Source organism: Gymnoscopelus microlampas, assembly GCF_963454915.1.
Source record: "Gymnoscopelus microlampas genome assembly, chromosome: 16".
Taxonomy (NCBI): Eukaryota; Metazoa; Chordata; class Actinopteri; order Myctophiformes; family Myctophidae; genus Gymnoscopelus; species Gymnoscopelus microlampas.
The window spans coordinates 39329147-39356911 of NC_139953.1; the positions used below are offsets into that span (position 1 = coordinate 39329147).

At 41.8% G+C, this 27765-nt stretch overlaps 1 protein-coding gene across 1 annotated transcript in view; it reads right to left on the minus strand.

Annotated features, from left to right (window-relative positions):
• Positions 1 to 27301, minus strand: part of LOC311063428 (connector enhancer of kinase suppressor of ras 3-like) — a 61682-nt gene extending 34381 nt beyond the window's left edge. Inside the window, exons 1-2 of the mRNA XM_084082889.1 lie at positions 27114 to 27301; positions 3232 to 3395 (exon numbers count right to left, since the gene is read on the minus strand). Of these exons, the coding sequence (XP_083939015.1) occupies positions 3232 to 3395; positions 27114 to 27165 (216 nt within the window). The 5' untranslated portion in view covers positions 27166 to 27301. The remainder of the gene's footprint in view (positions 1 to 3231; positions 3396 to 27113) is intronic.
• Between the last annotated feature and the right edge of the window lie 464 nt (positions 27302 to 27765).

Below are 27765 nucleotides of genomic sequence, written 5' to 3' on the forward strand. Positions count from 1 at the left end.
CCGGCACCGATTGTAAACCCACATAGGACAGCTACTGTACAGCCGTCTGACTGTCAACAATGACAGTTTTTCAATAATGCTTTTTACAGCGTGTGGCTCTGCAGGAACGTTGGCCATCTATGAGAGGGTCTGTCTGTGTGTCTGTGTGTCCAGACGGATCAGCGCCAAAGTTTGTGTGCACACTGCCAGTAGGCCAAAGATCGGACTGATTTGGAGTCATAGGTCATGGATATAAAACATTTTCAAAAATGTTTGAAAATAGGGCTGATGTATGTTTGTATAGTTGGATCACAGTTGTATAGCGTTTGTATAGCAAATGTCATGCACAAAGGCAATTAAAAGTACTTTACATGAGGCAGAATTCAATACTTTAATATGTACTATTTATTGTTTGTGTATTTTGTCATTTGGTATGTGATATGGATGGACCCAGAGTCTGAAATAAAAATAAAATTTGTTTAAAAGATTCTTTGTGTGAATGAAGTGATAACACAACCAGTTTTCCACATTTAATCTCTTGTTTTGCAGTGAAATGTGAAACATTATCTGACTGCACATACAAAGTAAGTAAGATGTCCACTACATCATTCACTACTGTACATCACGTCTTCAAGTGAACTTGATAAAAAGAATATCGCCACTGTCCGGTGAACACCTTGTACAGTGTGTCCAAAACATTGACTTTTCAGGAGATGAAAAAGGGAAAAAATAAAACATTGGAAATAACCTTCCAATGGATCGAATGTACTGTAGTTATTATTTAGTCAAATTGTTAATAGTTTCATTGGTTAAATATGTATAACACAGACATATTTAACAGCTTTCAACCTGGCCTCCCTAGTTAGGCTGTGTCATTAGGTGAGAATTTAAGATTTTCTAAAAGTTCTTGTGAGCTTGTAGATCTGCAACATTTAAGTATATATACTGTATTGTATACTTGTATATATATATATATATATATATATATATATATATATATACACTGTAACATAGCTTGGTTTGTCTTTATCAACAGTGGTTTTCAACCCTTTTCATATCAAGGTCCATTATTTATTCGGCATTTGAGCCACCATTTGATGAGATTTAGACTCAGACCCACGACTTAGAATATTTTGTTATCGTTGGATACGATTTTGTCCACAATTCCATGCTGTATAGATGCTGGTACCATAGGAGAGATAACAGGCAATCGATCAAAATAACAATTCTTTAATGAAGTAAATGCAGATGTTTAACAATAATTTAACTTTTGAGAGCGTAAACTGAAACCAAATGGACCCGTAAGGGTCCATTTGGTTTCAGTTTACGCTCTCAAAAGGGTCCATTTGGTTTCATTTTACGCTCTCAAGAGTTAAAGATCTATAAGGGGTCCATGTGGTTACCAACTCTCCATCATTTAGCTGGGGACCACATGGAACCCCCTCAAGGACCACTGGTGGTCCCCGGACCGCTGGTTGAGAAGCACTGAACTAGTGTGATTGTGACAGAGTGGAGGCGCTGCGTTCAGAAGATAACAGACGGCATGATTATTTTCATGAGCACATTCTCTGGCATGGAAGTCAAGCCATAATAGAAACCAGTCATATCAATACAGAGATAAGACTTCAACATAATGGCTGATTGACAGTCAGTTATGATATTATCTGACTGCCACACAGTGGTGTAAAGTAACTAAGTACATTTACTCTAACTAGGTACTGTCCTTAAGTACACTTTTGATTTATTTGGAGTATTTCCAATTTTCAGTACTTGTACTTCTACTCCACTACACCTAAAAGCAAATATTGTACTTTTTACCCCACTGCAATTATATGAAAACTTTAGTTAGTATTTACTTTGTGGATTTTGATTATTATTACGAAACATACATTAACCACTTCAGCCCTACATACATTTCGGCCATTTGAAAATAGACGATCAAGCTCCAAGCTACAAGCTCACACTGAGCTTGTAGATCTGCTATTTTCAAAATATTTTTAAACATTTGAAAACGTGTGCAATGGGACATTCTGCATAATGAGATCTATTTTTGGTACTTTAAGTACATTAAGTGCATTAAGTATTTCCATACTTTTTTTGAGCTGGTAGATCAGAAATTTTCGAAAAAGTTGGAGAAATTCTGAAAAATGTTTACATTGGTCCAATAGGTTCAATGCTTTCATACTTTTACTCAAGTCAAAAACAAAATAGGAATATTTCTTCCACCACTGTACACACACAGATACAGAAATGCATACAAAGAGGGAGACACAGACAGACAGACAGACAGACAGACAGACAGCTGAGCCAACATTCCAGTGTAATCCCTGGTTCCTGATGGCAGCGCCAGCTCCCAGCCCCACCCCCAGCTCCCAGCCCCACCCCTCCCCCCCATAAACAGCACACACACACTGTGACAATGCAAACACACCTGACTGAAACTTCAACACCTGTCACAAACAATGTGGTTTCATCCATACACTGTCATGTTGCTAGGAAACGAGCCCAAACACATAAGCAACATCCACTCGGCTATTGGTTGCTTAAAGGGATATTTCACTTTTTTATCGTCTACTCAGGCTTATGTGAGCCCCCCAAGACAGTTTTTAAGTTGCTTGATTCAGTATTTAGATATTTGATATTCATTTTATCAGACACTTCCTATACAAACCCATTATAACTTCAAACTCCATTTTCAAACACGGTCCCCTCACGTATTGGAAGGACAATATCAGTCACCAGAACCAATGACAGGTGTTTCCGATGAATCTAACATGGTTAAAATGGAGTTTGAGGTTACAATGGGTTTGTATAGGAAGGGGGTGTGTCTGATAAAATGAATATCAAATATCTAAATACTGAATCAAGCAACTTAAAAACTGATTGGGGGTGCTCCCAAAAGCCTGAGTAGACGATAAAATGACCCAATTTCGTTTTTAAAGTGAAATATCCCTTTAACCTCTTAAACCCTATTTTATACAGAAAAGAAGTAGCAAAATAGCGAATCTAGATATGATAGTTTTGAAAACATAATAAAAATAAAAAAGTTGGTGTGTGTGTACGCCTAGTCCACGCCCGCCTACTTCAGAGCACAGCACACAGTGTGTCTGTGGGGTTTACAAATATTGAGTTCACAACAGCGTCATTCGTGACGTGTCGTGAGCTTGTAGATCTGCTATTTTACTGAGCACGACACCAGCACGCAACCAAGTAGTATAACTGAGGCTTAAAACATCAGGGTATAGTACTAACCAGAGCACACAGCAGGTCTACAGACTCCAGGACCAGCTCCTGGTGTCCCACTCGGCTCACACCCAGTGCCAGGAGGTCCTGGTGGGTGATTCTCAGCAACCTCTCCCCGTCTATCTGCTCCGTCTGGAAGGAGGCGATGTACTGCTGGAGGCTGTCATCTAGACCTGACAGGAGAGGAGAGGAGAGGAGATTTAAATGAATGACTGAAAGAATAAGATACAAGCGATACGGATACAAGCGACCAAAATTAGTTTTCTCAGACAGGTGGCCCGGCCTCTCCCTTAGCCCATTAAGAAGACCTGAAGCCGATTCTACAAAATGTCTTCTAAATCCCAACAGTTGTCTGAAGCTCGTAGCGCGGCACTCGGTGCCGCGCTATGAGCTTGTAGATCTGCTATTTTTGAATAGCCAAAGTGTAAAATAATGCTTTTTTTAGCTCAAATCAAAAAATGACACAGACGCGTTCCAGGTCTTAATGGTTTAGAGATAGGGTGAGAAGTTCAGTCATCCGTGAGAGACTCGGAGTAGAACCGCTGCTCCTTGACTTGGAAAGGAGCCAGCTTAGGTCTCCCTAGGGAGGTCCTCGCTGCACATCCCACAGTGAGGAGACCCCCTGGGTAGACCAAGGACCAGTTGGGGGGGATTATATCTCCACACTGGCCTTGGAACGCCTCCCCCAGCAAGAAGTTGCTAATGTTGCTCTGGAAAGGGAGGTCTGGAGCTCTCTGTTGGAACCGTTACCCCCGCGACCCGAGTCTGGATAAGCGGTTGGAAATGGATGGATGAATGGATGGATGAATGGATGGATGGATGGATGGATGGACGGATGGATGGATGGAAAGCAAGCCTGAGAGACAAGACCGTCTTTATTGAACTTTCACTAAGTCTTCATAACCGGCTTTCATCCACTCTCTGCCTACAGGCATGTTCTCGACATGACATCAGTCCAACTTGTCTTACAGATTCTGTTATCCTGTAACTTTAACATAGCTAACTCTCCCACATGTTACATCATTGTGAAGCACAGAAAAAAACTATAATAATAACCACGTTCATACGTGGCGCGTTATGAGTTTGTAGATCAGCTATTTTTGCCATTTGTCATACGAGATGTATATAGGGCTTAAGTTGTTAACATGTCTGTAAAACACAAGTGTCTGTCTGTCTGTCTGTCTGTCTGTCTGTGCGTGCATGTCCATGTGTGTGAGCGCCGCACACCTGGGGGGGGTCTCGGCCTTTGTCAGTACAGTAAGAAGGGGGGGGTTCAATGGAGGGAAAAAAAGATACGTTGGGAACCATTGTACAGAGTATAAATTAGGCTTGACACATCTTAATGCTTGCTCATGCATCCACCTATCACAACCCCTTACATTAGTTCTTTTTTCGCCTCCCTCCTCCTTCGTCGTCTCTCTCTCTTTCTCTCCATCCATCCACCCTTCTGTCCCTGTGCCTTCCGTTTTCTCTCACTCGCACGTGTGTATTTTCCAAAGTTCAGTTTGAAACATCACAGAGTAAATGTACGAGGAGACAATGAACAGTTTCCCACACTATTAAAAACCTTTTCATTCACAATTGTAAGCGTGAGCACTACTAGTCAAAACACTGCCGTGTGGTATCGCTTGTCGAAAACCAGTTATGCCCGGCAAGCGACACAGCGTTGTGCGATGGGAGTATAAATGAAGCTCGAGAGGATTGAGTGAGTTTCTTCACAAAGAACTCCATTCTTTCTGCCAGAAGAGAGGATGCGTGTTATGATCTCATAGCAGTCTGACAGCACACACACACACACACACACACACACACACACACACACACACACACACACACACACACACACACACACACACACACACACACACACACACACACACACACACACACACACACACACACACAGTGTCAACACACACTCTCTATTGACTCTGTGATGAAGCATCACTGACTGCTGTTAACACCGTCCCGACACAACGCCACACAAATCACACAACTCGGTGTCAACCTTCCATTTGCTACAATCCAAAACTATCTCTGGTTTTGGCACGGACAGATTAAAGCCGTTCCACGTTCCAAGTCTTGGAAAATCGTTTTTTCACAAACCCTGGTGATTAAACGACAAAATTCTAAACAATAACTCTTCACAAGATGAAACGGACACTGAACCTGGATGAGCAGGTTGGTGCCCTGCATGGTTGCCTCTGCCATAGGTGTGTGAATGTGTGTGTGTGTGTGTGTGTGTGTGAATATGGGTGAATGTGAAATACAGTGTAAAGCGCTTGTAGCCTTTAGGAACCAACGGTTCTCGAGCCATGTGGCCAATAGGTCAGGAGCCCATCTCCTGTTTCCAGAGTGGGAAGCTACCAAAATCAATATCATCACAAATCTAAAACACTATATGTACAGAGTAGAGAAAAAAAAAGGGGGGGGGGGTCGCTTGTCTAAGGGAGAAGTGATAATTACCTTTCCTTTGGCCAAGCTGAAAGGTGAATTTTCAGGGCTGTTTTAAAGGAAGCCAGTGAGCCACATTTTTTAAGGGATGGGGTCAGGGCATTCCACACTTGGGTGGCAGTGCTGTAGAAGGAGAATTTACCCATGTTTGTTCTATAGGTGGGTGTTACCAGATCGTCGTTTACGCTCCCTCTAGTATTGGGTCCCATTTTTATGGTCTTTGGTACGACCCGGTCAGGAATTGAACCCCCGACCTTCCAGTGTCACAGCGGACGCTCTAATAACAAGGCCACTGAGCTGGTGGATTGGAGAAAGGAGCTATATAAAGCAGTCCATTTACCATAACTCATGGACATTTGTCAGGTATAACAAAATTAACAAGCACTTTAATTCATGTCTTTAAATCACAGGTTTTTAACGGGTTTCTCCCAAAAATCGAAGCTTTACAGAAAAACAATGTTTGTGTATGCTAATTTCAGAAGAATACTGTATAATATATAGGTCACCTCCAGCCCTGCACAGTGGTGCTTTACTGCTCCATGCTGACTAAAGCCTAATTCATAAATTTGTCGCATGGCGGCGTTTGTTTGCCTAAAATAGCAGACCTACTAGCTCACAACGCGCCACATCCGCGACGCGTTGTGAGCTTTTTGGTCTGCTATTTTAGGTCTGTGAAACAACGTAATGACAGAGTATAAATGAGGCTTAAGGGTGACGATGGTGACACCGAGACGTGTCACTACAGGCACTTCATCCTCGGCGAACAGGGGCTGTGTGTCCACACAGAAAGTGTTCTTTGACTGCCAGCGCTGTCACTCTGCACTGTTGACCCACTCAATCCGGGGGAACGCATCTGTGTCATTTTAGATGTCTTTGGCCATTCAAAAATAGCAGATATGCACTGTGCCGTGCTATGAGCTTGTAGATCTGCTATTTTGGAAAAATCGTGAAAATGTATGCAAATCTTTGAATATAGGTATATACATTTCTAACTCAAATCTTTTCTTCGGGGGGGGGGGGGTGGGGGGGGGGTTCCTGGAACAACATATTTTGAGATGGGGGGGGTTTGCAGACAAATACATATCAAATACATTCATGTCCTTGACATGAAAAGTTTGAGAACCACTGATATTATGGCAACATACGTTTTTTTTAATTTTTTTTAACTGTTGATGATTTAGAAGACATTTGTAGAATCCCCAGAAGCAAAGATTTGAGTTAAAAATGTTCGCTTTAAAAAACATATAGGCCTATATTCAAAGATTTGCCAAAATGTCACGATTTTTCAACAACAAAAAAGCAAAAAAATAGCAGATTTACAAAAAACAAATATATATATATTCAAAGATTTGCACACATTTTCAAGATCTTTAAAAAAACAGCAGATCTACAAGCTCATGGCGCGGCACTCGGTGCCGCGCTATGAGCTTGTATATCTGCGAGCGGTGCGACTCTGTGCCTCGTGCTGAAAAGACGAAAATATTTGAGCTTTTATCTCAAAAATCGCTACAAAAATGTCATGTAGATTAGAATAAGAAAACAAGGTGTGGAGGAAGGAATTGCAGCGGGTCCAACAGTAAACCCCAGTAATCCATGTAATCTGACCTCTGGGAACAGGGGTCAGGATGAAAGGATGACCCTTGAACATAGAAGTAGGTCACAGAGCCACAGTGTTAACACCCTGGAACCAAGCCGTCACATGTACATTATGTACACTTTTAGGAAAAGGAGGGAATCTATGGCATACTGTATGTAGGTTACTTGGCCAAGAAAAAAAAAACTCATCCCTGTTAGCACTCTATAGGGCCTGGAAACCCCTTCAATGACCTCATGGGGATCCCAGCCTGGACCCCACTTTGAACACCACGTATTGGCATATTGAACTACTAACACCGGCAGAGTTTAAAGTATTATAATGTTTTAACCCATTCAAACCGGGAACGCATACTGTGTCATTTTAGACTTTAGCCATAACCATTATTTTATACTTTGGGCATTCAAAAATAGCAGATATACAAGTTCATAGCTCTGCAGAGAGTGCCACGCTATGAGCTTGTAGATCTGCTATTTAAAAAAAATCTTGAACATTTGCGCAAATCTTTGAATGTATATATATGTTTTCGAGCGAACATTTTTAACTTTTAGATGGGGGTCCCCGGCCAAATCATTTTGGGGGTCCTTGACATGAAAAAGTTTGAGCACCACTGATATACAATAGCAACATATATATAACAAACAAAATATTAATTTGTAATATATTTTTTTACAAATGTTCACTTCAAAAATATATATATTCAAAGATTTGCAAACATTGTCCCGATTTTTTTTTCAAAAATAGCAGATATACAAGCTCATAGCGCGGCACTCGGTGCCGCGCTACGAGCTTGTAGATCTGCTATTTTTGAATAGCCTAAGAAATCGAAAATATACAGAGATGCGTTCCCGCATTGAATGGGTTAATGCCAGTAAGTTCAGCTCAAGGGATGGATGGAGCCATGATGATGACACACTGCTGGTACGATTCCCACTGTGGTCACTGGTCCGTGTAATAACAACAAATACACTGACACGGTAGCACAGACACTTGAGAAACGCATCCACCAAATGGTGTTACGTTTCCAGCTGCACCGGCAAACTGCTACCCCTCCCCCCCAAGTGTGCGTGTGCGTGTGTGTGTGTGTGTGTGTGTGTGTGCGTGTGTGTGTGTGTGTGTGTGTGTGTGTGTGCGTGTGTGTGTGTGTGTGTGTGTGTGTGCGTGTGTGTGTGTGTGTGTGTGCGTGTGTGGTCATTAAAAGCACAGCAGGGCAGCTCTGGCTCCTGGTAGGTTTGGAATGCCACACCGAGCAACAGATGGTTGACACTGGCTGAACGAACGAGCAGTGGTCAGACAGACAGAGAGAGAGAGAGAGAGAGAGAGAGAGAGAGAGAGAGAGAGAGAGAGAGAGAGAGAGAGAGAGAGAGAGAGAGAGAGAGAGAGAGAGAGAGAGAGAGAGAGAGAGAGAGAGAGAGGAGGGGGGGGGGGGACATAGAGAGAGAGAGAGGGAGACAGACAGACAGACAGAGAGGGAGAGAGATCTTGTAATAAGGTGGTAATGTGTGCTACGTGTCAACTATGTGTTAGACCAAAATGTAATGGCTAGGATACACTCACTGCAAGACATGTCAGAATGCTAAGAGCCCAAGTAACGTAACCATGTACAACTACAGAAATAATAATATGACAAAGTAACGTCTGTTTATCCAATATGACACCAAGCCAGGAGCTTGTCCGTCCGGAGTTTGACAAGTACTGTACAAACCTCTATGAGTGCTGTTGTCATGTCGTGTGTGTGTGTGTGTGTGTGTGTGTGTGTGTGTGTGTGTGTGTGTGTGTGTGTGTGTGTGTGTGTGTGTGTGTGTGTGTGTGTGTGTGTGTGTGTGTCTGTGTTGCGCGTGGCTCAGACAGGCTGGATCCTGTTCCTGTCACCTGAGGAGGCTGATGTCTGTAAACAGAACACACTGCCAGCCTGCACGCGCGCGCGCGAGAGAGACACACACACACACACACACACACACACACACACACACACACACACACACACACACACACACACACACACACACACACACACACACACACACACACACACACACACACACACACACACACACACACACACACACACACACGAAACAAGTGAAGTGACGTGTTTTATTATGATTTCAAAACAGTGTCACTCTTTGATGGTTTCTGGAAACTTCTGGGTGGATTGGAATCAATCAACCAACATGCTTTTCTTCAGACTCAGTAGAAATTGTTCTTTCTCAGGCAGTTCAATAGATGATGAGGGGCCAAGACAGATGTAGAATTATGTAGAATACCTGGTTTCTGGTACTCTTTTCCTATAACCCCTGTGCGTTACTATCTGCTGAACACAAGAATGAATAAGAGGGACGACACCAGTGGTTCTCAAAGTGGGGTCCTGGGGGGGGGAGGTTATTTGAGTTTGGGTTGAGGGTCCTTGACATCAAAACGTTTGAGAAGCTAAACTACACAACAAAAGACAATGGGACAAACAAAGCACTACAAAGTCCATTAATCCTCAGGGAGGTTCGACAGCACAAATTACTGCCAAAGTCTTTGTCAATCCACTCAGACACTCTGCAATAATAAACCACAACTGGAGCCAACTTTCACTATTGAGCAACAAGAACAAGCCGTTTGATTTGATTTGTAGACAAAACGTTGCTCTCGTTCTGTTGCAATTCCATCCCATAATATCGTCGCCCCAAGGCCTGATGCCCGACTTAGAAGGGTGACTTCAAACTCACCACGACATTTGTTACATTCAAATATGAGGTTTAATGTCAGTGGCTTTGGTTCTGGGGGCTATGTTTAACCCTTTCAATCCAAGAACGCATGTCATTTTAGATTTTTTTGCTATAACGATTATTTTATACTTTGAGCTATTCAAAAATAGCAGATCTACCATCTAGCTCGTAGCGCGGCAAGCTAGCTTGTAGATCTGCTATTTTTGAATCTTTGAATTCACAACATTTTTAACTCAAATCTTTGCTTCTGGGGGGGGTTGATGGGGGTTCAAGCGAACATTTGACAGTTACAAATGTTCGCTTTAAAACAATATATATTCAAAGATTTGCACACATTTTCACGATTTTTCAAAAATAGCAGATCTACAAGCTCACAGTGCCACGCTGTGAGCTTGTTACTGTATATCTGCGGCGGTATTCTGTTTTGTCACTATCTCCATAACTTTTTGCCTGGGAGAAATCCCTCTGCCAACATACAATGTCTGTCTCTCACACACACACACACACACACACACACACACACACTTTCCCACACCCACATGAAATATTCACAGGCCGAGCTCTGGTTGCTAGGGGTTACCGTTCCAAACAAAGAGGGATGAGTGTGATGAGAGAGCCACTAGAAGAGAAACACCTGCTGCACAAACCAAAAACAACATTACAACACTATAATAAAACAATAAAAACAGATACACTTTCAATTGCTCATTTGTTGTGTGACGCAATGTGCACGAACGAGTGACACGATTTGTCCTCCAGCCAGGTCTAAGAACAGCTGGTCGCTTTTATTGTCTGTCAAGCTGCCAAAAGCAGACTCTTCATTTGCAGCTGTAAACATTTTATTTGATGTATTCATTTACGATTATGCTTATGTCCTGCTACACTTAAATGTCCACCGCTTGAGACGGAGACCACAACTGTGTAATTAAGAGCTTAAACCAGGGGTCTTCAACCTTTTCAGGCCAAGGACCCCCTAGCTGAGAGAGAGATGAATCAGGGACCCCCTCTATATTGTATAAAATTGCGTTATAGATTAAACTTTTTTTTGTTTAGGCCTACTTGCTTTGTTTACTGCTCTTTTTTCCCTCTACACCTATATAACTCTTTGCCAAAAATAGCAGATCTACAAGCTCACTACGCCTTGCAGCGCGAGGCGTAGTGAGCTTGTAGATCGGCTATTTTTGGCTAAAGTTCTCCTCAGAAAAGGGATGTTAGGGTTCAAGTGGTTAAGGTAAAAAAAAAAAATCCTATCACACGAAGATTTGGCGGACCCCCTGTAGTAACTCTGAGGACCCCCTAGGGGTCCCGGACCCCCTGTTGAAGACTCCTGGCTTAAACCATAGAAAAGCCTTAACCGGCACAGTTTGTGAGCAAAGCTTCAGTTTAAAAACACATGAGAACTCACAGAGAGGAACGAAAACTTTAGTTGTAGTTTGTGGCAAATGCTTTGCCATTGACGGAGATCTACGTCATTTCGAATCCACCCTTTCACCGCCATTGACGGAGATCTTTTTTTTTCTCACAGAACCAGGAGATAACGTGATCCAAAGATTTACTGCTCCATTCACTTCCTAGTTTAAGTATTTGTGAAATATTCGGTATCTCGGCTCCTGTGTTTTACCATGTATGTTTGGCGAAACGTGCTATTTTCAAAGGCGTACAGTATAACAAGCGAACGGATATTTTTCAACGAATATTTTACCGCTATGGGTCCATTTGGTTCATAATCCTCCTAACTATTAATAATTTTAGCTGGGGACCCCCAATGAGACCACCTCAATGCCCCCTGAGGGTCCCCGGACCCCACTTTGAGAACTACTGTGGTCAAAACAATCCAGAGGTTAGCTTCCCAGCGGTGAACGAACCGCTGAAAAGTAGGCTAACGTCAGTTAGTCTACATGTTGTGTGCACTCTGTGGGCATTCTACTCTCATACACAAAGACTGCATGTTAATCATTAAAGAGATAGTTCACCCAAAACATTACTTGTTTTCTATTGATTAGTCACCCCATAGAGACTTGAATTCATGGATATTTTTTTGTTTTTGTCGCATTCCTATACCAATAATTTGATGACCAGCAGATATACAAGATACAGATATAGCAGATATACAAGCTCATAGCGTGGCACTTGGTGCCGCGATATGAGCTTGTAGATCTATCGGACAAAATCCTAACAGTTTTCTGAAAAACTATTGTTGTTATATCAGTGTTGCTCAGACTTTTTTCTTGTCAAGGACCCCTAAAATTATGTTTTTGGCCACCGATCGCAATCAAACTATGTTGTTCCAGGGACCCCCAGAAGCAAAGATTTGAGTTAAAAATTGTATTTAAAAAATACAAAAATATTTTTATATTTTTCAACAATAGCAGATGCCTATATAGCAGATGAGCTTGAAGATCTGCTATTTTTGAAAAGCCAAAGTATACAATAATGGTTACAGCTAATATGACACAGATGCGTTCCCGCCGGATTGAATGGGTTAATCATTAATGACAAAGATAAAAACAAACAAAGTCATTTAGACTGTGAGGTTTTTCCACCTTTCAGCCAAACGTTGAGAAAAACACTTATCTCCTGGACTTGACAGTTTAACACACGTACCTATTTTGGGGCGATCGTTCAGGGAAAATAGCTGATCTACGCCAGTGGTTCTCAAACTTTTTCATGCCAAGGACCCCCAAATTGATATGTATTTGGCTGCCTGCGGACCCCCATCTGAAAATATTTTGTGCCAGGGACCCCCCATACAAGATTTGTGTTAAAATGTTTAAAGATTATTCCAAATGTTAAACTTTTTTTTTTAACGAGCGTTGTGCTTGTAGATCTGCTATTTTCAAAAAATAATGATCTTGAAATAAAATGTTTGGAAGATTTTAACAACACAATATATTTTACGTATTAATTTGGGGGGGTCCATGGCATGAAAAGGTTTGAAGAACCACCGTTTTAAACAGCATTAGGAAGCAAGCCCCAAAAAATAAGCAAGTACACTTGCACACAACTACACTAACGCAAACCGCAACTACTAATATTTACAAACACAGTCGCTTATAATAAGCAGATATGGCAACGCTCACTGGCAGTGAATCAGCCACTATACTTTCATTGATGCCATGTGTGTGTGTGTGTGTGTGTGTGTGTGTGTGTGTGTGTTTTCTCTCAAATTCAAATGTGATTTATTGGCCTGGCCATACATCAGATCAGAGCTCATGGCTGTTGTTCATAAAGTCAGGCACGTGCTGTGCTGTGTTGTCTGCCCCCCCCCCACCACCCCCCACCACCACCACAGACAGGCCTGAATGACGGTGGAATTTGAACCCTGCATTCTACACACGCCCAGAGATCAATAAAAACAATGTTTATACTCCCTCTCTGTCTGTCCCTTTCGCAGAGGGTATGTCACTCCCCTCAATGTATGCCTGTCTGTGTCTCTGTTGTCTTGCTCTCTCTCACACACACACACACACACACACACACACACACACACACTCACACACGCCACACAAATGAATGGTACAAAGGAAGCTGCACTCTGTTAAAAACCAAGCCTATTCAAGAGGAAAAAGGATTTCCTTGAGCATGCAGGGGATTTGTGGGGAACAGTCTCCAACAACACGAGACTGGAACCATTCAACAAAGTCCTGCATTCTTAGAACGCATTAAAACGACGAACACACACAACAACAGGCTTAGGACACAAAACAACACAAAACACAAGATCCATACAACGCGAAGTACAAAGCCAGCACGACATTCTAAACAGCCTAAAGACAGGCCATTGTTGGGACATAAGATCTAAAAATGGTTCAGGATGGGAGTGAACATTGTTGTGTGTTTGTTCCTCGACGTTTTGCTGGGGAGAGCGTGTGTGTGCCTATCACAGAGAGGTGCATAACTTCCAAGTAGATATACAGCAGTGGTTCTCAAACTTTTTCATGTCAAGGACCCCCAAAGTTACACTTATTAGCCCGCGGACCCCCATTTGAAAAGATAAACCAGGGAGAAGTTTTTTACGGCTCTCTAGCAGTGATTCTCAACCATTTTAATTTCAAGGACCCCCAGTTTGACATGCATTAGGCTACGGACCCCCGTTTAATGGAATTCATACGTCTGGGACCCCAATTCATATTGTAATCAATGTTAATTCAATGTTAATTTAACTCTGAGAGTGTACAAATGGAACCAAATGGACCCGTTAGGGTCCATTTGGTTCCATTTGTACACTCTCAGAGTTACAGACTCATAATAATAATAATAATAATAATAAACTTTATTTTGTATAGCACCTTTCATGACATGAAATGCAGCGCAAAGTGCTTTACAGAGCAAGAATACAGTTACAGTTACAACCAATTTAACAATAAAGCAAACAAAAAATAAAATAAAATAAAAGCAAAAGCATAAAACATTAAAATAGGCAATACAGTGAGGACTTAAAAATCAACCAAAGAGTCAGCTTTAATTAATAAGGGTCCATTTGGTCCCTGTCCATCATTTAGCTGGGGACCCCCTGGAACCCCCTCAGGTACCCCTGGGGGTCTCCGGACCCCACTTTGAGAACCAACGATATACAGTACAGATTTGCACTAGATTTTTTTGGGGGGGAAATGCTACTTATGCTAATGTTAAGCCCATTGATGACACAATCTACCGCAAACCAGCTGAAACCTGGTGTTGGCTCAAAAGCAAAAGGCAGCAAGTAAGAAGCTGCAGCATCTGACATTCTTGGTTGACCTGTGTGATCCTAGATTACTGAGGCACTACATACAGTACACCGTCTCTGTGCATTTGATGCATTACCTTGTGTTGACCTTGCTTACTGTAAATCGCTCTGGATCAACTCATCCAGTGGCATTGAAGTTGCCGACGTCCAAATTTCCATAAGCCCAGAGCGCCATTGACGTCGCCGACATCTGTTTTTTTTTTTCTAAAACCCAAGATAACGTGATCCGAAGATTTACCGCTCCATTCACTTCTTGGTTAACTTATTACTTAAAAATCCTGTATCTTGGCTCCTGTGTACTTTTTTTTTTTACTATTACCATGTATTTTTGGCCGAGACATGCTATTTTCAAAAGGTGGAATAAAGGGAACGGGAGGTCGCGATGACATTTTTTTTTTTTTGGAAGCACAGTGAAACCCTCTGTGATTAGCGATCATACTGGAGATAAATATTCTGTGACACCTCGAAAAATCTCTGGCACTGGGCAAACACAGCCAGAAATATGTCTGGCACTGAATGAGTTAAGAGCATCTGCTAAATGCCTAAATTGTAATTGTAAATTGTTGGGTGTGAAATAAGTCTTCAGTCTCTTTTTTGACAACTAATGTTCAGTGGAGAGAACAGCTCAACGTCATCATCTTTCATTGATGACAGCTGCTGCTTCCCCTTACTTTCCCTGTGTGTTTTTGAGACAGTATACAGTTACAGCTGGTTGCGCTAGACTGTGTCATCAATGGGCATAACATTACTAACCAAAAAAAAATGTTTTATTCAAAAATCTGAATGAATCTTCTTGAAGTTATTCACATTTTTGTGACTCCATGTTGCCAGTTCCCAGTTAGAAGCTTTAGGGATGAAACAAGAGAAGCGAGTTTGAGATGGTTTGGACAGGAGGGATGAGGGGTACATTGGGAGAAGGAGGATGCTGAAGATGGAACTGCCAGGTAAGAGGCAAAGCAAAGCAAAGTTTGTTGTTTACCCAGGGTGTCGGACTAAGTACGAAACTTGTTTCCAGCCGGACCCTGCATGGAAGCCTTGCTCAAGGGCTATTCAGCGGTGATTCATGATCGATGTGATGAATTGGGGAATCGAACTAGGGACCTTCCGGTATCAAGGCCGCCCCTCTAACCACTAGGCCACCGCTGCCACAAGAAGGAGAAGAACTTAGTTATGGATGCGGTGAGAGATGACATGCAGGTGGCAAGAGTCACAGAGAACACAACCAGATGGATCCGCTGTGGCGAGTAGGGCTGTCACGATTACACATTTAAGTTGACGATTAAGTAGCACTCAAATAATTGCGATTAACAATTTAATTGTGTTTCTTATGAACATTATGAATACAAATTGCATTTCTGTTTGGCTTTTAGCTTTCGTAAACAAAAGTTGCACAAAAAAGATATGACAAACACATATTTAATTACTTTATACCTAAAAATAAACATTAATAGTGGAAATAGCCGATCTATAAGCTCAAAACGCGTTGCATCGCGACACGTTTTGAGCTTATAGATCTGCTATTTCCACTATTTTTGATTTTTTTTTTAAATATATGAAATGTTTTAACATGGAATTGATTATGACAATTATGACGATTATGTAATAATTGTGACAGGCCTAGTGGCGAGCCAGGACGGGAATTACCCATTAGTCTGATAATGTATGGTGAGCTACAGTCTCCCCACTATTTAATAATCACCACAAGTATTTAAACATGATACACCACGATTTGTATGGAAGCCAGGGAATCGGGATTCACATCTAACAGAACATCAGTGGAAGTGAAACATTCTCGAAGACCATAAGAACCAATACAGTATATGAACTGAAAACATACACAAATAAGAAGTCATTGGTGACTGTTTTTTATGACAGTTTTTACTACAGTTTGAGTGGCATGTGGTTCCCAGGGGGGGGGGGGGCAGAGCATTTGACAGTCCTTAAGGAGACTCAACAGTGAATCATGCTGATAATAAAATAGTTTTCCCACCATCACCTCATATCAGCGTAGAGAGGCTATGAGGTGCCTTATCCACAACACCTTGAGAGCCATGGAACAGAGCCAGCCACACGCGCGCGCACACACACACACACACACACACACACACACACACACACACACATATTTGTGAGGAGAGTACCGGTATATATTTTATTTGAGCTAAAAAGCATTAGTTTACACTTTGGCTATTCAAAAATAGCAGATATACAAGCTCGTAGCGTGGCACCGAGTGCCGCGCTACGAGCTTGTAGATCTGCTATTTTTGAAAAATTGTGAAAATGTGTGCAAATCTTTGAATATTTATATTTTTAAAGCGTACATTTTTAACTCAAATTTTTGCTTCTGAGGGTCCCTGGAACAAAATATTTTGAGATGGGGGTCGGTGGCCAAATACATATCATTATGGGGACATGAAACAGTTTGAGAACCACTGATATAGAAACATGTGTTTTTCAGAATACTGTTGGGATTAAGTTATGTGCTAAATCCGTTCATAAACCGCGCCAAGATATCCTGCTCACCGACAGACGGAGGCAGAGGCAATGACCAGGCCATGACGTGCATGTAGGAACATTTTAGGATCAGTCCCCTCTCTGATGACGGCTGAAGGAATCCTAATGTAAAAGTGACAAGGGAAAGAAAGGTTCAACAGAAACAGGAAGAACATCCCGGAACGAGGAGGAATCTGTCCGTTTCCGCTGATTCAGGGAAAAAACGCTGTGTGCTACCGGGGGAAGTCAGTCAGCTTCTCTCCTGATAAGATGTACAATTTGTACGTTTGAGGTGACAAACATCTTGTGACAAACGCAGAAAGGCAACAAAACAGTGTCACACACACACACACACACACACACACACACGGTCACATGGAGCAAACGTTACATTTATTGGTCCAACTGTCTTCACACAATGTTCCACAGTACTGAGCGTTTTCTTTGGCTATTCAAAAAATAGCAGATATACAAGCTCATAGCTTGTCACCGAGTGCTATGAGCTGGTAGATCTATTGTAGAGCTATTCTTTGAAAAAAAACTGAAAATGTTCTGCAAATCTTTGAATATATATAATATATGTTTTAAAGTGACATTTTTTTAACTCTGATCTGTGCTTCTGGGGGTCCCTGGAATAACATATTTTGAGATGGGGGTCCAAATACATATCATTTTGGGGGTCCTTGACATGGAAATGTTGGAGCACCACTGATATAGCAACATACTGAGAATGTTGAAGAATAAGAATAGAAGAATTTAGAAAGGCCGCGGACCCCCATCTCAAAATGTTTTTTGGACCCCCATGAAGCAAAGATTTGAGTTACAAATGTTCGCTTTAAAAAAAAATATATATATATATATATACATATATATATTCAAAGATTTGCAACAAAAAAAAATCAAAGCTCATACAAGCTCATAGCGTGGCACTTGGTGCCGCGCTATGAGCTTGTATATCTGCAATTTTTTAAAAGCCCAAGACATCTTAAAATGACACAGATGCTTTCGCGGATTGAATGGGTTAACTCCTCAAGGACCTTTAGGGGACCGCAATTATTTGTATGACAAATTCATCGTCAACTAAAATTCTACGATGGTTAGATGACAGCCCTATATATCTTATATCTGTGACTGTCCTCTGTCTGTTGGCCTACAGGGAGAAGTGTAAGAAAGAACATATCTGGTCGTGGTCAGAGCTCGATGGGAAACCTTTCTTCACGTGTTTCTCCAGATCCTCCTCGCTGCTTATCAGCAGGAAACCCATCAGAATGTTATCTAATCTAAACGCTGGCTGGATCCCGTCCAAAAGGACATTACAGGATTAACACTTTGCTGAAAACGCTGCAGTGTCAATATTGGTTTTGTCGCTCATATACAAGACTCCAGAGGTTAAGACTCCAGTCCACACAGTCTGACGGTTCAAATCCCCACCGAGGCCAGCTGGGGAAAGCTAAAGCACTGCTCTTCCCTCTCCTCAACATCTTGGATCAGTGTTTTCATGTAGCATTTTCATGTCAAGGACCCCCAAATTGATACTGTATGTAGTTGGCTGTGGACCCCCATCTTAAAACATTTTGTGGTAGGTGCCCCCCATAAGAGAAGATTTGTTTTTTCAACAACAACAAAAAATGCCTATGTATAAAATAGGGTTAAAGTGGTTTGTGATGCTATATTAACACATTTTGCTGGGGACCCCCTGGAAACTCTTCAATGCGGGTCCCAGCCTGGACCCCACTTTGAACACCACTGTCTTAGATTAAAGCCCCTGCGGATCTAATGGAGATGTTCAGTGACCAACAGTATTAATACTGTGGTTATACTGGTAAGCTCCACAGTGACCAACAGTAGAAGACTGTGGTTGTACTGGTCAGCTCCAAGTAACCAACAGTAGAAGTCTGTGGTTGTACTGGTCAGCTCCCAGTGACCAACAGTAGAAGACTGTGGTTGTATTGGTCAGCTCCTAGTAACCAACAGTAGAAGTCTCTGGTTGTACTGGCCTACTGGGCAGTGCTTCTGTACTCAAGTCAACCTTGTCTGAATGTGAATTTTTGATTTACAATTCAATGAGCATGTACATTCCGCTGTATGACAGCAGCACCTGCTGCCACAAAACCCAGAGAAATATGTGAACATGTCTGAACATGAGAGAGCATTCCTTGTATGCCTCCACACATGTACAGTATTTATATATCTCTGATATGCCTATCAACCAGTTCTATAATCTATGATCAGAGGTTCTCAAACATATGCTCACAACAAGCCATTTTTACAGGTAAATATCCCACTTTCTTTCCATCCGATCACCAGGCGGCCTCTCGCGCACATGCACGCCTGTGTGTGTGTGTGTGTGGGGGGGGGGGGTCTCAGCTTTTGTCAGATGTAACAAGGGGGGGGGGGGGAGTTCCAAGGAAGGGGTTGGAAACCCAAAGTTGACGATTAATTGTCACTCAAATAATTGCGATTAACGATTTAATTGTGTGTTTGGTGTTGAACATTGGAACATATGGAGCCTTTTAGGCTTCATATAAAAACAATTGTATAGGGCAGATTATAACAAATAACTAAAATGCACAAAGAAATTATTGCCATATTTCATAATTTTATACATTTAAAAATAGCAGAAATAGCTGATCTACAAGCTTACAACGCGTCACAAAGTGACGCGTTGTAAGCTTGTAGATCTGCTATTTTAATATTTGAAAATGTGGGACACATTTTCAACATGGAAACGATTATGACGATTATGCAAAAATAAATTTGCGATTATCTCCAAAATGATTGCGACTAGACTATTATGTAATAATTGTGACAGGCAGGCCTAACAGTATAGTCATTGACAGTCTGGTAAATACAGTGTAATTCCATATATCTATACATCCACATCGACAACAGTTCATCCAGTTCTATGCACCCAGCACCGTGTCATGTTGATTCAATGTTGTCACTTCATGGCTGAGTGACCAGTGCATGGGAGAGAGGCCACGTGCTTCAGTATGCCACCAACATCTCTCTCTATGTGTACGCCAATGTCACCAAGACCAGTCCTTTGGGACACGACTATGACAAGAAGACTAAGAACATGTTACCTTTGTAACCTCTTCAGGGTTCCCACACATTTGTACCATTTGAAAAACTATTCCGTAACTTTTCCAAAGTATTTTACCCAAGCCTCCAGAACCCAGTGGTTCCATTGAAGCGCATTGTTGGACATGCTGGCCATTCATAGGTACTGCAGCTTAAAACGACTGGGGTCACTGCACATGAACGAGCGGAAACGGTTTCGACCAATGGGCTCGACTCACGAGATTGCGCATGAGCTCGCGCACGGGGCTGCGCACCTCTGTGGGGAGCAAAACGTGGCACCTCAGTGGCGCAAAACGTGTCACAGTGGCCCCAAATAGGCCTCGCCCCTTACATTTTCCAACCCAAAAGATTGAACCGGTGATTTCGCCTCATGCGCTGGGTGAGCAACTCAATGCAAGTGGATGGGAGGGGATTTCCGGTGCCCTCTCTATTATTTGGAACTATGATTTTACCCCATTTCCAGGCCTATAGCAATCATATGGGGCAAAAATGAGGCTCTGACTCCAGTGTTCTACCAATGCCCCAAGACTCGAGCGAAGGCTTCCTGTGACAAAAATAACAGATCTACATACATGCCAACAACGTATCTTCACGGAGCAATGGGTTATTCGCTTGGAGTTCTATTCTTTTTGTCACGTGTCCTGTATACATGATTAGACCGTGCTCGCACAGCTTGCACGAGCACTACATTTTAACATGTCACATATTTCACGTCATGTTGGACATGGTTTCATTGACAAAATCAATAGGCAAAAACAATGTACTGTATACCCCAAACGTTTTTCCAAAAGATGAATTCCAAACCTTTTCCAGGCCTGGAAAACTGTCTAAATTCAAAATATTTCCAGCAATTTCATGACCGTGGGAACCCTGCCTCTTATTAATACCGGGAAAGCATCTGTGTCACCAGCGGAGTCAATTGAGTAGGAGACTCTATTGAGTCTCCTACTGACCGTGACCAGCCACCCCAGTCGTGGGTGTGTAATTGATAGAAAATAAATCATTTTATGGCTGAACTACTCCTTTAAACCATTCAATCCGGGAACGTATCTCTGTCATTTTTCTTTTTCTTTGGCTAATCAAAAATGGCATTTAATCTGCTATTTTTGAAAGAATATATATTCAAAGATTTGCACACATTTTCACGATTTTTCAAAAATAGCAGATCTACAAGCTCAAGCACTCGGTGCCGCGCTATGAGCTTGTGTATCTGCTATTTTTGAATAGCCAAAGAAATCTAAAAATGACAGAGATGTGTTCCATTGCATGGGTTATTTAAGTGGTCAATGGAACAACAATTCCCTGGATGTGTTTGTCTTGTTAACTACGTACGCTGGGGTTACTGAAGTGACTTTGACACAGACTTGCAGACAAGGTGTCGGCACCGTGGGAAAGTATGCCAAGACAAACAAGAGTTATTTTAACACCACCTCTAACATCTCCCCCGGAAACACGCTCGTGCACGTGCACGGTGCACGTGCGCGCCCACACACACACACTTACTTTACAGTACTTCATCAACATTACAGAACAGCAATTTTATGAATATGAAAAATTCTAAAAAACTCTAAAATCCGAAAATAGCAGATGTACAACGTGTCTCGCCGCAAAGTGTTGTGCGTCTAATCCTATAAGCCTAAAGCAAACCTGATTTTTTTTACTAATTGTAAGCCTAACAAAATCATAAGTTTAACCATGAAATACAATTTAAAAATTTCTCTTGTGAGGAGGGACAGTTAAATTGTCTTCACAATGTCTATTTCTCTGTACTGTACTTGAACCTCACAAGTTTAGTAATACAAGTGTACACACACACGCACGCACACACACACACGCAGACATACAAACATACACAAACATGTGGAAAACACGTGTGCACGCACACACCCTTCATAGCTGCAGGCGCCGATCTTCTTTTTGGCTGTCACACAACACACACACAGCCACACAGCCACACACACACACACACACAGCCACACACACACACACAGCCACACACACACAGCCACACACACACACACACACACACACACACACACACACACACACACACACACACACACACACACACACACACACACACACACACACACACACACACACACACACACACACACACACACACACACACACACACATGGTTGTGTGTGTCATGTGTCATTGTGCTTGCTGCCCAAAGGCACAAAACACACAGTCTGTCTGATAGGGGCAAAGATCTAAATGACTTTAACCTAAGACCTGAGGCCCATTCTACCTTACAAACCAGAAGTTCTCTAACTTTTTTTGTGCCAAGGACCCCCAAAATGATATATATATATATGATCGCGGACCCCCATCTGAAAATGCTTTGTGCCAGGGACCCCCAGAAGAGAATTATTGTTCATTTTCAAACACCTTCAAGCCTACAGTACATGTAGCTGCAATGAATGACCCTTTGGCCCATTGCGCGCACACACACACACACACACACACACACACACACACACACACACACACACACACACACACACACACACACACACACACACACACACACACACACACACACACACACACACACACACACACACACACACACACACACACACACACACACACACACACACACACACAGCGGGATGCAGACCTTTGCAAAGAGCTCTTTGTTGTTGTCGGGCAGAATCCTCTTATCTCCATGTTTAAAACCTTTTGTGTTTTTCCGAAAATGAACGCCCTACTTGATCATACCACAGTGTCACACAAAAGCATCAAAAGTAGCAGATCTACAAGCTCGAAACGCGAGCTTGTAGATCTGCTACTTTTGATGCTGTTGAATTTGAATCCTGAAAAGTAACAGTTTTGCACATATGAGGTTTCCACCCGACGGAGACGTCTTGTTGAGTCAGCTATGGAGCAGCATGGCCCCAATGCCAACCATATTACATACTGTGTTTTTAACCCATTAAGACCTGAGGCCGATTCTAAAAATGTATTAAAAAATACATATATTCAAAGATTTGCACACATTTTCACGATTTTTCAAAAATAGCAGATATACAAGCTCATTGCGCGGCACTCGGTGCCGCGCTATGAGCTTGTATATCTGCTGTTTTTGAATAGCCAAAGAAATCTAAAATGACACAGATGCGTTCCCGGTCTTAAAGGGTTTTTAATTGCTACGGTGTTAGTATCTCTGCATGCATTTGTGTCATGTTGTCTTGTCACTACAGTACACGTTAGTAGTACTGAAGTCAAAATAGCCGATCTACAAGATCACAACACGTTGCATTGCGACTCGTTGTGAGCTTATAGATCTGCTATTTTCTTTTCCCCTTTTTCTTTTGCAAGTTTGCACATTTTTGACTTTTTCGCCAATAATGCCCAAATCAGAGAGGCCAGGTTGAAAAGTGGTTTTAATGCAATCACACACAAAATGATGCTAAACGGTCTTGCGTTTCTACACAAATCGCTTTACAATGTACGTTTACAAATCACCCCCATTCAAACACACACACATTCACACGGCCCCTCAGGAGCAGTTAGGGGTTCAGTAAACAACGTCTTGCTCAAGGGCACGACAACGTGAAGACCAGGAAGAGCTGCCGGGGATTGAACCGGTTAAACCTTTCAGTTACCACACTACCGCCCCCGGTAACCGGAACGATCGCCCCAAAACACACTCGCCCCCATTTTTTCCCGCGGACCCCTTCTTGTATTCTTGTATTAGTTTTACTGAGGTTAGGAATAAGGTTAGGTTTAGGCATAGTTTTACTGAGGTTAAGGTTAGGAATAAGTTTAGGTTTGGGCATAGTTTTACTGAGGTTACATTAAGGAATAAGGTAAGGTTTAGGCATAGTTTTACTGAGGTTACATTAAGGAATAAGGTTAGGTTTAGGCATAGTTTTACTGAGGTTACATTAAGGAATAAGGTTAGGTTTAGGCATAGTTTTACTGAGGTTACATTAAGGAATAAGGTTAGGTTTAGGCATAGTTTTACTGAGGTTACGTTTAGGAATAAGGATAGGTTTAGGCATAGTTTTACTGAGGTTACGTTTAGGAATAAGGATAGGTTTAGGCATAGTTTTACTGAGGTTACGTTTAGGAGTAAGGATAGGTTTAGGCATAGTTTTACTGAGGTTACGTTTAGGAATAAGGGTAGGTTTAGGCATAGTTTTACTGAGGTTACGTTTGACCCAGGGTGAGCGTGTTTTGAGGCGAGCGTTCTTGTATTCCCGCCCCCTGGTATAGTGTCTGTGTTTGAACCTTGTCTGTGACAGTGGAATGGAGAGCAGAAGCCTTTTTTTATGTTCATTTCAAAACACCACCGCTTTGGAGCCCAGTCCAGCGGTATTGCTACAGCAAAGCATGCAGTAAAAAAAAAACGTGTGTCTTCTACAGTCAGGGCTTTGGTGTGAAAATGAGAGATTTGTTTACAGGTTGTCAGTGTGTGTTACGGGTTGTGTGGCTGCATGTGGCTGCTGTGTTGAGTGGGTGGGTCACACCTGCTTCACAATAACAACCCTGTATTCAGCCAGCTGGGGCGCAAAGCCTGTGTCATCAACACACACTAGACACAAACACTTAATGCCATGTAGTGTGGCGGCTTTCAATCTTTTTCAATTTCACGTCTGGTATGCGTTAGGCCAGTGTTTCCCAAACCGTGGGTCAGGACCCATTTTTGGGTCGCGGACCCAAATATGAGAGGAATGTAACCGTGAAAAAGGTTCGACACAATAACCATGGGGTCTTTTATCCACTGACGCACAGACAGGACCATCATGGCAATGTCAACTGATTAACAGGGGTCTTCAACAGGGGGTCCGGGACCCCTAGGGGGTCCTCAGAGTTACTACAGGGGGTACGCCAAATCTTTGTGTGATATGATTTTTTTTTTTACATGAACCACTTGAACCCTAGCATCCCTTTTCTGGGGAGAACTTTTGCCAAAAATAGCCGATCTACAAGCTCACAACGCCTCGCAGCGTGAGGCGTTGTGAGCTTGTAGATCTGCTATTTTTGGCAAAGAGTTATAGGTGTAGAGGGAAAAAAGAGCAGCAAACGTTTATCTGAAACACAATTTTATACAATATAGAGGGGGTCCCTGCTTCATCTCTCTCTCAGCTAGGGGGTCCTTGGCCTGAAAACGTTGAAGACCCCTGATCTACAATACAGTAACAGCATGTTCTCTTACACTGTCTATGAATTAACCACTGTAATACACAGGTAATATCCTGACCTATGCTATCTCTACCTACTACGACATAATAATAACCTAAGAGAAACTCATCATTTTTGTGATTAATGTTGCAATAATGTCCCAAAGTGTTTGACAGCAGCAGCAACAGGTTGTGAAACTACAGGTCATCCATGTGGGTCAGCAGTGTGTTCTGTCTATTGACCCGTCAGCAAAAACAGCTTTATTAAACCTGTGGTTCTCAACCTTTTCAGGCCGTGACCCCCCCAACATAATCATATTTGAACTGCCAAAATAATCATATTTGAACTGCCAAAATAATCATGTTTGAACTGGGGAGGCATTACATTTAGTTTGACTCGGTTCCACAGATAATATTGTGGAAATAGCAGATCTACAAGCTCACAACGCCTGTGAGCTTGTACATCTACTATTTCAGGGTCTTCAACAGGGGGTCCGGGACGCCTAGGGGGTCCTCAGAGTTACTACAGGGGGTCCGCCAAATCTTTGTGTGATAGGATTTTTTTTTTTACATTAACCACTTGAACCCTATCATCCCTATTCTGAGAAGAACTTCAGCCAAAAATAGCAGATCTACAAGCTCACAACGCCTCGCTGGCAAAGAGGTATAGGTGTAGAGGGAAAAAAGAGCAGACCTAATTATATATAGAGGGGGTCCCTGCTTCATCTCTCTCTCAGCTAGGGGGTCCCTGGCCTGAAAACTTTGAAGACCCCTGTACTATTTTCTTCTCTTTCCTCTTTCTTATATTATTTGACAATTTGGCCAATGTTTGACCAGTTTTTTAAAGTAGAATTTGTTGATGACTTTTGATAGTTGATACAGTAATAATAAAAAAATGTCTTGAAAGTCCTTTAAAAAAAAGCAAAACAAAACCAAAAAATCATGTGGGGACCTCACTGGGGGTCCCGACCCACAGGTTGAGAACCACTGTATTAAACGCTAAGTACTTTACATATAAATGAATTTGAAATAGCTACTCACACCTGAAACTATCGGGGAGTTTCATATCTGTCTGGAAACTAAATTAATAAATAAAGCAACGGCTGTGTGAACAAAGTAAAATGTGTCAATTGTACAAAAGAAGCTAATAGTAGAGACACTATTTATTTGGCTTTTAATTCTACCAACAACAGTGGTTGAAAAAGTACTCACATTTTTACTTAAGTAAAAGTAACAATACCACAATGTAAAATACTGTTGCAAGTAAAAGTTCGATATTGAAATTTTTACAAGTATTGGCATCAATACTTAAAGTACCAAAAGTAAAAGTACTCATTATGCAGAATGTCCCATTTCAAGTTTCAAAATGAATAAGTCTTTTGAAAATAGCAGATCTACAAGCTCGTGAGCTTATAAAGATCTGCTATTTTCAAATGACCGAAATGTATTTAGGGCTGAATTGAATTGTTAATGTATGTTTTGTAATGATAATAAAAATCTACAAAATAACTATAACTAAATGATTGTAGTGGAGTAAAAGTACAATATTTGCCTCTGAGATGTAATGGAGTAGAAGTAAAAGTACTGAAAATTGTAAGTAAAAAAATTACCTCAAAATGGTACTTAAGTACAGTACTTGAGTACATGTACTTAGTTACTTTCCACCACTCGCTTTTAATTGTACCAACCTTTCATCCAGTCCACTACTTCAGTCGGGGTCCACTTGGTCACAGGGTCCATGTTTCTACCCGAACCGAACCAGGCTGTTTAATTAACAACCAGGCTGTTCACTCATTTAACCAATTAACATAATAATTAGTAACCGACTACAACGACACACACACTAGTAGTATCCACTGACACACTCACACACACATACACGCTGTCTGCCTCCAGTGTGTGACACACTGAAACAAGTTTCTCTGTGAAACCAGCAGCAGCAGCAACACGAGCGCATGGGGGCGGGGCCATGGGGCGGTGGTGTCAAATTACAGGTGGTGGTAGTCAACCTGGGGTTCGGGGACCCCCAGGGGTCGACGTTGAGGGCAGTGGTGGAAAAAGTATTCACATTTTTTACTTAAATGAAGTCCTGAGGCGATTCTTAAAAAATCTAAATCCTAACAGTTTTTTGAAAAAAATATAAAAAATATTTTTTCACGACTTTTTCAAAAATAGCAGATCTACAAGCTCATAGCGCGGCACTCGGTGCCGCGCTATGAGCTTGTAGATCTGCTATTTTTTAATAGCCAAAGACATCTAAAGTGACACAGATGCGTTCCAGGTCTCAATGGGTTAAGCAAAAGTATCAATACTGCAATGTAGAAATACTCTGTTACAATT